The 12,386-nt window shown below is 40.1% G+C and overlaps 1 protein-coding gene across 1 annotated transcript in view; it reads left to right on the top strand.

The window, feature by feature from the left end:
- The window catches only part of DNAH11 (dynein axonemal heavy chain 11), a 330,986-nt gene that overhangs the window by 52,162 nt on the left and 266,438 nt on the right, over positions 1-12,386 (top strand). The window contains exons 14-20 of the mRNA XM_077757651.1: positions 110-358; positions 439-608; positions 846-1,068; positions 5,741-5,857; positions 5,988-6,074; positions 10,593-10,751; positions 12,169-12,252. Coding sequence (XP_077613777.1) covers positions 110-358; positions 439-608; positions 846-1,068; positions 5,741-5,857; positions 5,988-6,074; positions 10,593-10,751; positions 12,169-12,252 — 1,089 coding nt within the window. The remainder of the gene's footprint in view (positions 1-109; positions 359-438; positions 609-845; positions 1,069-5,740; positions 5,858-5,987; positions 6,075-10,592; positions 10,752-12,168; positions 12,253-12,386) is intronic.

Raw genomic sequence — 12,386 nt, 5'->3', positions numbered from 1 at the left:
CGAACCGCGAGATCATGACCTAAGCGAAAGTCGGACGCTTAACCGACTAAGCCACCCAGGCGCCCCATGAAGTTGCTTTTAATAAGCGTTTGCCTTTCCTTTCATTTAGAATGACATGGATAATATGTTAGGCCTGGCAGAAGTCAGGCAAGAGATCATGAACAGAGTGGCAGACGTTCTCAATAAAGTCTTGGACTTCAGAAATACCCTGGACACATACGCTTACCTCTGGGTGGAAGACCGAGCTGAGTTCATGAAGCATTTTCTCCTGTATGGCCAGAGCGTGCCATCTGAGGATGCTCACGCAGACGAAGAAGTCCCTGAACAACCACCGACGCTGCAACAATTCAGAGAACAGGCAAGGAAAACCCTTAGTCTTCAGGGTACTTACTTGTTTTTGATTGAACTGTTACAGTCATTTTTTTTTTCTAATTATAGATTGACATTTATGAAGCTTTGTATGTTCAGATGAGCAAGTTTGATGACTTCCGACTGTTTGATAGCTGGTTCAAGGTGGACATGAAGCCCTTCAAAGTGAGCTTGTTGAACATCATCAAGAAATGGAGCTGGATGTTTCAGGAGCATCTTCTGAGATTTGTTGTAGACAGGTAGCCTTCTGTGCTTGGGTGTTTCGAATTACAACTTTGAACATCTGACTGCTTTCTATTACTGAGATATAAATTGTGAGAATATTAAAACTGCCGGTTTCTTAACAGAGATAATGTGTGACGTTTAAATAATGAAAATAAGATTCTGTCAGAAGTCTTCTACTTCTGAAGGTTTTAATGAGCTTAATTTGAGTTTGTCTTCATGTGTATATGTGTGTATCTCTATGTATTTAATAGTCTGAATGAGCTACAAGAATTCATAAAGGAGACCAATGCTGGACTTCAGAGAGATTTAAGTGAGGGTGACCACAGTGGTTTGGTTGAGATCATGGGGCATCTACTGGCAGTAAGAAGCCGACAGAGAACTACTGATGAACTCTTTGAGCCTCTAAAACAAACTGTCACACTCTTGGAAACCTATGGCCAGAAGATGCCTGAGCAAGTCTACATTCAGCTAGAGGTAAGTGTAGTGGTAAAATACCCATAATTAATGTAAGTTGAGCACCTACTTTAGCCAAGCTCTTTATATGCCCTTTCCTATGCTGTCCTTTAACAACCTATACTGTAGACAACTGTTTGTATTTTCCAGGTTAGGAATCTGAAACTTAAAGAGTTAATAAATTTTTCAAAAACGTTTGAAAAATTCACCAGCCAGCACAAATCTAGGTGTGTTTGATGCCAAGATACTCCATCTCAACCGCTCTCCTCACTGCCTTCTTATTAGAAGGTATATAGGTAACAGAGAGCCCCTGAGTTGCTCTTTGGAGTTCGGTTTTACCATCACTGCAAGACCTGAAATATATCCCAGCTGTCTTTCATTGGAAGCTGCCTGGCAGTTGAGAGGTGTCCTAGTCTTTGGAAGCATATTTTGGACATTTTAATGAAGAATAAAGCATAGGAGGCACCTGGGTGGCTCAGTTGGTTAAACGTTGTAGTCTTGATTTCTGCTCAGGTGATGATCTCACTGTTCGCTCTCAGCTTGGAGCCTGCCCCACCCCTACTCAAGCTGTCTCTCCAAATAAACTTAAAAAAGAATAAAGCCCAATTTGGTTGAAGAAATCACTGTTTTCTAAATAGGAGTTCTGTGTCATCCTCTTGTTTCTATGTTTTGGAAAGACTTGGCTGCTCTGTGCCAAGTGATGAATAACGTCGTTTTTGTTAGAATTGAAACCATGAATCAAGAACCTATATTGGAGCTCTATAGATCATATATACACACCACCCACCAAGTTCCAGCATGAGCTTACAATTCACCCTGCAAATGTGAGGAGTGGACACATTAACATAAAACAAACAAACACGTTGTATTAAATTCTAGTTTAGTGATTAGAACATGGAACCCAGACATGGATTTGTTTTCGAGTACTGAGAGCGTCCATCCCATCTCCTTGTCTCAGAGCATGCTGCTGCTTCAGGAAGATCTCTCTCCACATCCCTCACTTTTTTTTTTTTTTTAACGTTTTATTTATTTCTAGGAGAGAGAGAGAGAGACAGCATGAGCAGGGGAGGGTCAGAGAGGGAGTCACAGACTCCGAAACAGGCTCCAGGCTCCGAGCTGGCAGTCAGCACAGAGCCCGACACGGGGCTCAAACCCACGAATCGCGAGATCATGACCCAAGCGAAAGTTGGACGCTTAACCGACTAAGCCACCCAGGCGCCCCATCTCCACATCCCTCACTTTTAACATTTGTACTGTGTCCAGTTTCCCACTTTTTTTTGAGGTGAAATTCACAGTTTGCATGACATAAAAGTGATCATTACAAAGTACATGGCATTTAGTATGAACATAATGTTGTGTAATCACCACCTCTCGTCTCCAAACCTTTTCATCACTCCGAAAAGAACGTCCATGACCATGAACCTTCTTTGCCCGTGACTCCTCCCTTCCACCCTGCCGCCAGCCCTTGGCTGCTGCCAGTCTTCTGTTTCCGTGGGTTTACTTTTTCTAGATATTTCCTACAGATGGAATTGTACAATACCAGATATTTTGTGCCTGGCTTCTTTGAGTTGGCATAATAGTTTTGAGATGCATTCACATGCTAGCCTGTGAATGCTGCATTCCTTCTCGTGTCTGAATGGTGTTGCATTGTAATTATGTCTACCACAACTTGTTAAGTCTTTCATCTGTTGATGGACATTTGGGTTGTTTTCATCCTTTGGCTATTATGAGTCCTGCTGCTGTGTACATCGGTGTACAAGTAATTATTTGAGTACCTGGTTCCTTTTTTTTTTTTTTTTTTTGAGTACCTGTTTTTCAGTTTCTTATGGAATACACTTAGATGTGGAATTGCTGGGTCCTGTGGTGATACTAAGTTTAACTTTTTGAGAAACCGCCAAACTTCTCACAGCAGCTGTTGCATTTTGTATCTTTCATTTTGTTTTGTGAAGATGAAATCCGGCAGTGTATTTACAAGTGTTCTCTTGACTATAGAGACCGTAAAGAATTAGTGTGTATGAATTGCCACGTTCTTTCTAACTGTAAAACCGTCCTGAGAACTGAAAGCCAGTTAGACACAGAGTGCGATAAGATATGGATACAGGGGCACCTGGGTGGCTTGGTCGGTTCAATGTCCAACTTCGGCTGAGGTCATGATCTCACAGTTCCTGAGTTTGAGCCCCACGTCAGGCTCTGTGCTGACAGCCAGCTCAGAGCCTGGAGCCTGTTTCAGATTCTGTGTCTCCCTTTCTCACTGCCCTTCCCCTGCTTATGCCGTCTCTATCTCTCTCTCAAAAATAAACATTAAAAAAAATCTAAAAACAAAAAGATGTGGATACAAAGATGCATAATAAGAGTGAGAGATGAGGTAGTTGTGGGGAACAGTGTAAATATTTGTTTTTAGAAAGCTTTGGATATTCTCTGAGCTAGATCTTGGGTCTTAATCTATACAGAGAAACCAGTCATAACACAGGTCATTTAAGCATGGCTTCTAGAGTTTCTGTTGCAAGAGTCTGGCTCATTACTTAAGGTTAATGCATTATTGAAAATACTATGCTTTTTCAGATTTCGAAAGTGGGCCACACTTTTACCTAAGTGTGTGCCTCCATCCAGAGGAAAAATCAGATTCATAGGTGGTACGAATTACGTGTGGAAGATAGTACCCCACGTTTATTTTAATTAAAGCAGTTTGTGATACTGTTTCCTCCTCATAACCATTAACAGAACATTTTCCAAATACTTGCCTGTGTTTGATCTGGGCTAAGAAGCCCCTCCTTGTGGCTGTGTCCTCACTCACTATCTACAATAAGGTCTGAGGCTAGACTAAACTTTAGTGTATAGATTTTATCAAGTCCCTTCCTTGTTAAGAAGCCTTCACTGACTGCCTTTAGTTTCTGAATACTGTCTCGGTTCCATACAAGCCCTATTCTCACCCCAGGCTGTGCTGGGAATCTTACCCGGCAGGATCTCCTGGGAGCTCCTGATAATCCCTGCCTCTTGCAACCCAACTATTACTTCGAACCACAGATTCACTGCTACCTTGAAGATCATCTCATCTTTTGGTTTTCAATGAAAATCTATTTTTATCAAGCAGAAGCTTATTTGGAATCCCTAAATATGAAGCAGGAATGAGGGGCACCTGGGTGGCTCAGTTGGTTCAGCGTCTGACTTCGGCTCAGGTTGTGATCTCATAGTTCTTGGGTTCGAGTCCCGCATTGGGCTCTGTGCTGGCAGCTCAGAGCCTGGAGCCTGCTTCAGATTTTGTGTCTTCCTCTCTCTCTGACCCTTCCCTGCTCACACTGTCTCTCTCAGAAATAAATATAATGTTAAAAAATACATGAAACAGGGAACAGCAAGTCTAGTATAGTCAGTAAAGGCTAAGGGGCCCAAGCCCAGGGATATGACCTTCGGTCCCGTTACTCCAGAAGGGACTCCAGGTGATACTTAGGTTCCATGGAATCCATGGGGAATGGCAAAGTGAGGCTCTGTATGGATGGGGGTGCAGAGCTTTGATGAGAAGGGTGGAAGGAGATGATGAAGCCCGGGTCTCCTGGTTCCTGGTCTGTTTTGGTCATTCCCGTCAGGCGTGTTGCCTTCCAAGCATTTAACAAAATCCATAACTCCTAGACCTCCTGATGGAAGTTAACACATTCTGTCACATGGAATAGTTCTTGGTCGCTTCTCATTTACTCTGATGGTTTACCAACTGTTTAAGTGGGAGAATGTATTTTGCCTTTGTGGTGCCCCTCGCCCACATGGTTATAGTTGACGCTTAGCACAGCACACTCCTCATAATTGGCAGCTACTCAGTCATTCATCTGATACTGATTAAGGGTTATAAATAGTCTTCAGAACCTTTGTTTTTGCTCTTAGCTACCCAAGTAGAGTCCCCTGGGGGTGGTTTTGTATGACAAAACAGTTTTAATGTCCAAGGAGATCACCCAGAGAGACAATGCTCAGTTAGCCTGGGCACAAGGAACGCTTTTCAACAATGGTTCTATACAAGGGCTCTTCAAAGAAAATAATTTGTGGTTGTCCTATTTGCACCGTAGTCAAGGGGTGCAGACTTGAGTTGCTACCTGAACTATTTATTGCTGCTTTTGTCCTACATCAAGTAGGAATTAACCTTCTCTTCCCTTGGCTTCTTTTTACTTCAGAAATCCTGGTCAGCTACAATGAACCTAACATAAAGGCTCTAACTGTCCATTATGAGAGAGGGCACAGAGAGCACTGGACGCTAGAGGAAAATGCGGGCTGAGATGGATTCGCATTTTCCTCTCTGCCCCACCAGTTTCAAAGGATCTTTCTCTCCTTGCTCAGTTGCTAAATCTGGCTTCTTTTCCACTTGTTACACAGCAAGGAAGTCCTTTCCGGAGTGCTTTAATTTTATTCCCTTAACAGCAAAACAATTTGGAGATTGGTGTATATTTTGAAAAGGTTTTCGTTTGTTCTGAGAGAAATCTTACACTAGAGGATGTCCCTGGTTTATACTCGGAAGACATGAATCCAGTGGCGCCAGTGGATCAGCCTGGCTCTGAGCCTTCAAGCCACTTGAATCCTTCTGGGGCTAAGCTCCTTCTCTTCTGGAAGGAGATGTCCTGGGTTCACGTGAAGAGGCTGGGATCATTCAGTTCTGTGGAGATTGATTGGATTGAGGCAGTGAGGTAATTACCCATTTGTACCTTTGTTTTCACAGGAATTACCCGAAAGGTGGGAAACAACCAAAAAGATTGCAGTGACTGTCAGACACGCGGTCTCATCTCTCCAAAATGCCGAAGTCACGCTCCTGAGGAAAAAATGTATTTCCTTCGATGTAAGCTAGCTACCAAGTTTTGTGGGTATTTTTGTTCATGGTTTTTTTTTCTTTTTTAAAGAAAGGTTTTACAAGGATAATTGAGGCTGTTTTGTGAGATTCACCATCCGATTTTTTCTGTCTGCATCAGGAAAAGCAGATCGAGTTCAGAGAGAGATTCAGACTCTTTGCTCCTCTCAGTTTTAATACAGAAAATCCGTACACCATGCTTGATAAGGTAATGCTGATCTTCATAAGTTTTTGCTACGAGAGCTATTTTAGAAAGTCAAATTAGACACTGAGATACTGGGATATTTTGCCTTAGTTTTGTGGTTAGTTATAGCAGTTGAGAATGAACTATTTAAAAATGGGTTATGAACTGTTTTCCCCAATAGTGTTTTAAATCCTGTCTCCCCAAACTACCCTCATTATCAAAGTGAAAATGAAAGTAACCTGTGCAAGTAACAAAATGACTCTATTTTTAAGCGCTTAGTATATATATATGTGTCAAGGACATTAAGCTTATTACTTTATATTTTTCTAGTTCTTCTAATATCCCCATGGTATAACTTCGGTTCTTTTTTCCGATAAGGAAGCCACCATGTGTAATTAAGTAACATTGGAGATTATACAGCGACAGATTAGTATTAAAATTCTACCTAATTTTTTTTAAACAGGAATTTTAATCATTTTATTGTTTACCATGTGGTACTTGGCTAATGACTATTAACCTTGGTAAAGAAAGCTGATAACTTATTCCTAACTCTGGATACAAATATTATTGAGTCCTACAGTCCTAGTTTGTAATGAACTGCTTTATTATAGTGGACTGTAAGAATGAGTATTATGGGCATGTAATCCAACATGGTGAGTAGTTCACTTGAGGATTGAAAAAAATGTTTTTTGCTTTTTTAAAAAAATTTTTTTATGTTTTTATTTTGAGAGAGAGAGGGGGGAGGGAGGGAGGGAGAGAGAGAGACAGAGACAGAGACAGAGAGAGACAGCATGAGCAGGGGAGGATCAGAGAGGGAGGGAGATGCAGAATCTGAAACAGGCTCCAGGCTCTGAGCTAGTTGTCAGCACAGAGCCTGATGCGGGGCTCGAACCCATGAACTGTGAGATCATGACCTGAGCCAAAGTTGGACACTTAACCGACTGAGCCACCAAGGCGCCCTCAAAAAAATGTTTTAAAACTTTATTAGAATGCTGCGTGGGTGGCTCAGTTGGTTGAGCATTCAACTTTGGTTTAGGTCATGATCTCATGGTTCATGGGTTTGGGCCCCGCATCAGGCTCTGTGCTGACAGCTCAGAGCCTAGAGCCTGCTTCAGATTCTGGGTCTCCCTATCTCTCTGCTCCTCTCCTAACTCGAGCTCTGTCTGTCTGTCTGTCTCTCTGTCAGAAATAAACATTTAAAAAAATAAAAGAAAAAAAACAGAAATTCTTAACTCAGCATCTAAAATGAGAAATGAGTTGGTGAGGTTTAGATTCAGGAGCAGTGAATCTTTTTAAGATCATCATAGGGCTTCCATCCTCGTTTTACTTCATGCTGGACATAGTCCTTCCTCCTTAGACTGGTATCAGACTTATAGCTTGTACTTCCTTGTCCAAATTGTGGATTGAATTTAGTTATAACTGCCTGAAACCCTTTCAGAAAGCACCATTCTGTCACAGAAGGTCTTCTTTTTCACTTGGCTAAAGAAGAGTGGTTAATGTATTCACTGTGGGTTAGAATATGCTAATAGAGTTATGGAGTTTTTAAAGATTCTATGTGAATTGCAGGTGGTCTGAACAGATTGTGGAAGGGGAGACATTTTTACTTGACTAACCAATGTGCTGTGTGTAAACATTTACTATAGTTATTTATTGAATCCTACCATTTGCATGCTATAATATAACAGCATATAGTTAAATATTTAAAAGTCAGAGATATTTATCCTTGTACCTACAGAATGTGTTGAGGGATGTTTTGAATATAGTAGGGCTGGGTTACCTTTATTTTGAAGTCATTTTCATGTGTGTGGCTTGTGCATTTAATACTCCTCTAACTAGATTCACCAGCAAGCCATGTAGATGCTTATTCTGGGCTGGGTGTAGACCTTAGTACTTAAGGCACTTAACTGCACCAGGCAGAAGACCATTGCCTCTCCAGGGTTGGAGGGAGGGTTATGTTGAGTTTCTCCTTTATAATTGATTCCTCAGTAAACTTATATTATGTGCTCTTGTGTCTTTGTATCCAAAGAGAGAGCAAACGCTTGAATTCATGTTACTGGTTATATGTCTTTAGGAGTAATTTAGTGTAAGAAATCTATGAAAAATGACAAATAGAAGGGCTGTTGACTTTGGGGAGTGTGGTAGTTGAGATAGTTAGAAAATCCTTCTGTAAGACAGATGCTGAAACATGTTCACAAATGTGCAAGTTTATTTATTTGAAAGACAGTGAGCATGAGTTGGGGAGGAGCAGAGAGAGAAGGAGAAAGAGAATCAAAGCAGGCTCCACGCTGTGAGCACAGAGCCAGATGTCGGGCTCAAACTCCTAAAATGTGAGATCATGCTCTGAGCTGAAATCAAGAGTTGGACTCTTAATTCTCTGAGGCACCCTAGGCACCCCCACAAATGTATGACTTTATATCTATTGCTGAGCTCCCAAGAAAGCCAGAGAAAGCTCTCAAGGACAGGAAAAAAAAAATGGAGTAGCTGAATCTCAGATGAAAGGCAGAGGCAAAGAAGCCTGTACTGCTGTAGGGGTAAATGAAACGTTTATACCAGGGGACACAAAGTTTCCTGGGAGAGCATCAGTACAGGTTACACAAATAAGCCTAAATGACCAGCAGAAGGAGAACAAATGAATTGCAGCGTTCATACAAGGCAGTATTTACACAGTAGTAAAAATCAGTGAATTTTTCAGAGCCTCACAAATACATATATATACATACATAACCACATACACACATATCCACATATACATATGCATATATACTCATACATACATATATATGTTTGTATGTATGTGTATATCTCAGAAGCAGGAATTGAAATATCTTAATATAGAGTATAAAGTCATTCACATAAATTTCAAAAACAAATTTTAACCTTTTAGTATTTAGCAGTGCATACATATGTAGTAGAAATAGAAACATCAGGGGAATATTAAATAAAAATTTGGCAGTTAAAGTTTGGTGGCAAGGAGAGGAATAAAAGGAAGAGGCCATTAAGTCACTGATAACATAGTCTTAAGCCGGATGATGCACACACACCTACACCTTTTTATGTGTATGGAATTTTTCATAATAAAACATTGTTGGTAAAATTGAGTCATAGAATTGCAGTTCTTGTTTATAAAGATATAACTTGTAAAAATAAAATACATGTATAATGAAAGAAGATTAAAGTGCTGATATGCTTGACACAGTAGGAAATTAGGAGAGTTGATACCTGAAATCCAAAAGGATTAAGCATGAGTGTTGAACTTTAAGAAAATCACAAGAACTAAAATAACATAAGAGTCAGGTATTAAGAAGAGGATGGAGGAAAATACAAAGTGGGGAAAGAAAGTTAAGTCCTTTTTTTTGCAAAGCCAGTAACCCAGCATAATGTCTGAACTTGATAAATGAAGAAGGAGCAGCTTGCGCATGGAATTGAGAGTTAGAGAATGGCACCCAGAAGGGTTGGAGAGAGAACCAGCTTTTCCTGCATTACAAGCTCTTCTGTACTCCTCTCACTTTAACCATGTGAATACACTACTGTGTTAATCAAAACTAAAATTAAGAGTTGGCTTATCAAGAAAGAAAAAAAAGACTGCGTTTGTATTTGGCGTAACACAGACATACATACATAGATGGGCTGGAAGATGAGCCTTGGGAAGGATAATTGTACAGTGAAATTTCTCCCGCTGTGCTGTTTTTAGCTCCGGTGTTTTATATCACGAATTCTCTTTGGTACATTTTGTACTACTGATAATCTCTAGGATATTTTTTAAATCTAAAACTTCTTTTTTTAAAGAAGTGGTTTCTTCTTACGTGGAATCTTCTAGAACCTCACCATTTGCTCTCTAGCCAAGTGCCCAGCTATACAATGAAAATCAAGAGAAAAAATTGTATTAGTAGAAGCCTGATGCAAGGGCAAATTTTGCTGAAGTATGTATGTGACAGTATTGGTGACACATTTGTATTTATTAGCAGTCTACTCTGAATTTTTGAGTAGCTGGGAGTTTGTTCATCGAAAACCTACATTTTACCAATAATTATAGTGTTGATTTCTTTTAATTTTCATTATTTTTTTTTAGCATTTATTTATGTTTTGAGAGACAGGGTGTGAGTGGTAGAGGGGCTGAGAGAGAGGGAGTCACATACTCAGAAGCAAGGTCGAGGCTCTGAACTGTCAGCACAGAGGCTGATATGGGGCTCCAACTCAATGAACCACAAGATCACGACCTGAGCTGAAGTCGAACACTTAACTGCTCGAGTCACCCAGATGCCCCTTAAAGTTTATTTTATTTTATTTATTAAAAAAAATTTTTTTTAATGTTTTATTTATTTCTGAAAGAGAGAGCATGAACAGGGGAGGGTCAGAGAGTGAGGGAGACAAAGAATCTGAAGCAGGCTCCAGGCTCTGAACTAGCTGTCAGCACAGCTAATGTTCATTTTAAAATCAAGATTGCAAATGTCACCATAACTAGAGGTGTGTAGAACCATGTGGCTTCTCTTTCTCTGGCAGTTCATTGGATGTTAACGGTGTTTTTGTGTGTTTTCTCCTTAGGCAAATCAAGAGCTTGAAGCATTGGAAGAAGAATTGTTGCAGATGCAGGAATCCACACATCTTTTTGAAGTGGCTCTTCCAGAGTACAGACAAATGAAGCAGTGTCGCAAAGAAATAAAATTACTCAAAGGACTCTGGGATGTCATTATTTATGTTAGAGTAAGACACTACTTTTTTGTGTGTCTAAGTGCTTTTGTATAAATAGGCAATTTTTAATGTCTTTATCGTTTTGTTGGGGTTTTATAATGTCTTGTAATATGTGGGTATTATATCCCCCTCCCCTCTGATTTAGGATTTGTGTATGTCAGAAGATTCTTCTCTGAATCAGATTTTTAAAAAGATTTTTGATTGATTTTTGAGAGAGGGCACAAGTGAGTGAGGGGCAGAATGAGAGAGAAAATCCCACGGTGGGGGCAGAGAGAGAGGGAGGGAGAATGCGGAGTCTGAAGCAGGGCTTGAGCTCACCCAAAGTGAGCTCATGGCCACTTGATGCCTGATGTGGGGCTGGAGCTCATCCAATGTGAGGCTTCAACTCATTAACCTCGAGATTATGCCCTGAGCCAAGTTGGATGCTTAATTGACTGAGCCACCCAGGTGCCCCGATTTTTTTTTTTTTTTAATATCTGAATGAAACTGTGTGTGATGAGTTGACTGCTTCAAGTCCTTTTTGGGGATTATGTGGGAAATAAATACAGTTAATATATAACTATATAGTACAGGTATATGGTTACTTGTGCATGCACATCCATGTATATCCTCCTACTTAGATGTATATTCATCTGTAATGGACCTGACTAAAGTTAATTTATATACTGTTAATTCATTTACAAACTTGAGTGGAAAAATAAGTTATGGGCAACTGTGTATATTCAACATGTGTTTTGTATAATGTGCTGTGAAGTTAGATGAAAGCCATAGAAAGAAATATATTGGGGCACCTGGTTGGCTCAGGTGGTTAAGCATCCGACTCTTGATGTTGGCTCAGGTCATGGTCTTGTAGTTCCTGAGGTGGAGTCCCCCACTGGGTTCTGTGCTCACAGCGCAGAGCCCACTTGGGATTCTCTGTTTCCCTCTTTCTGTGCCCCTTCCACATTTGTGCACGTGCGTGCTCTGTCTCTGTCTCTTTCTCACTCTCTTTCAAAATAAACTTAAAAAAAAGAAGGAACATAATAAGGGATATAGAATATGGTCAAGAAATTAATGTCTTAATAATGTTGGAAAATTGCCTTAAGAAAACTCATTTTATGTTAGATGTAGAGTTTTAAAATCTGGTATTTAATGATAATACACTTATCAATTCATAGTACTCAGGATTAAATGATGATGGTATGTATATGGAATTTGTCATTGCTACTAGAAATTAATACATCATAATGTTTTCACCGTAAGTTTGACATGTCCTGACAACTTTTTTGTTTTGCTGATATGGAAGTTTTGACAAGTGCAGTTAATATTTAAATAATTGACTTCTCCTTGGGTGATGGAATCCCTGTGTATCATCAGTTTATATATTTTGCTGTGGAGACTTGATTTCACCAAATGTTGTTGACACTTTTATCTGCCTGTGCGTTTTCAGAGAAGCCTTGATAATTGGACTAAAACCCAGTGGAGACAGATTAATGTGGAACAGATGGATGTAGAACTCAGACGGTTTGCCAAGGCAAGTTCCGTAACTGTCGATTACAACCATTTATCTTTCTCAGCACCACCTCCTTGCATCTTGCCTAGCTGAGTGCCTGGTATGTTGGGCTGTGTGTCCTTATTTACTTCAAACAGGATGATATGAGGCAGTAC

This window comes from Crocuta crocuta, unplaced genomic scaffold (assembly GCF_008692635.1).
Source record: "Crocuta crocuta isolate KB4526 unplaced genomic scaffold, BGI_CrCroc_1.0 scaffold62, whole genome shotgun sequence".
In the NCBI taxonomy this organism is placed as follows: Eukaryota; Metazoa; Chordata; class Mammalia; order Carnivora; family Hyaenidae; genus Crocuta; species Crocuta crocuta.
The sequence above is the reverse complement of the archived record's forward strand: the minus strand, read 5'-3'. Positions and strand labels throughout refer to the sequence as shown.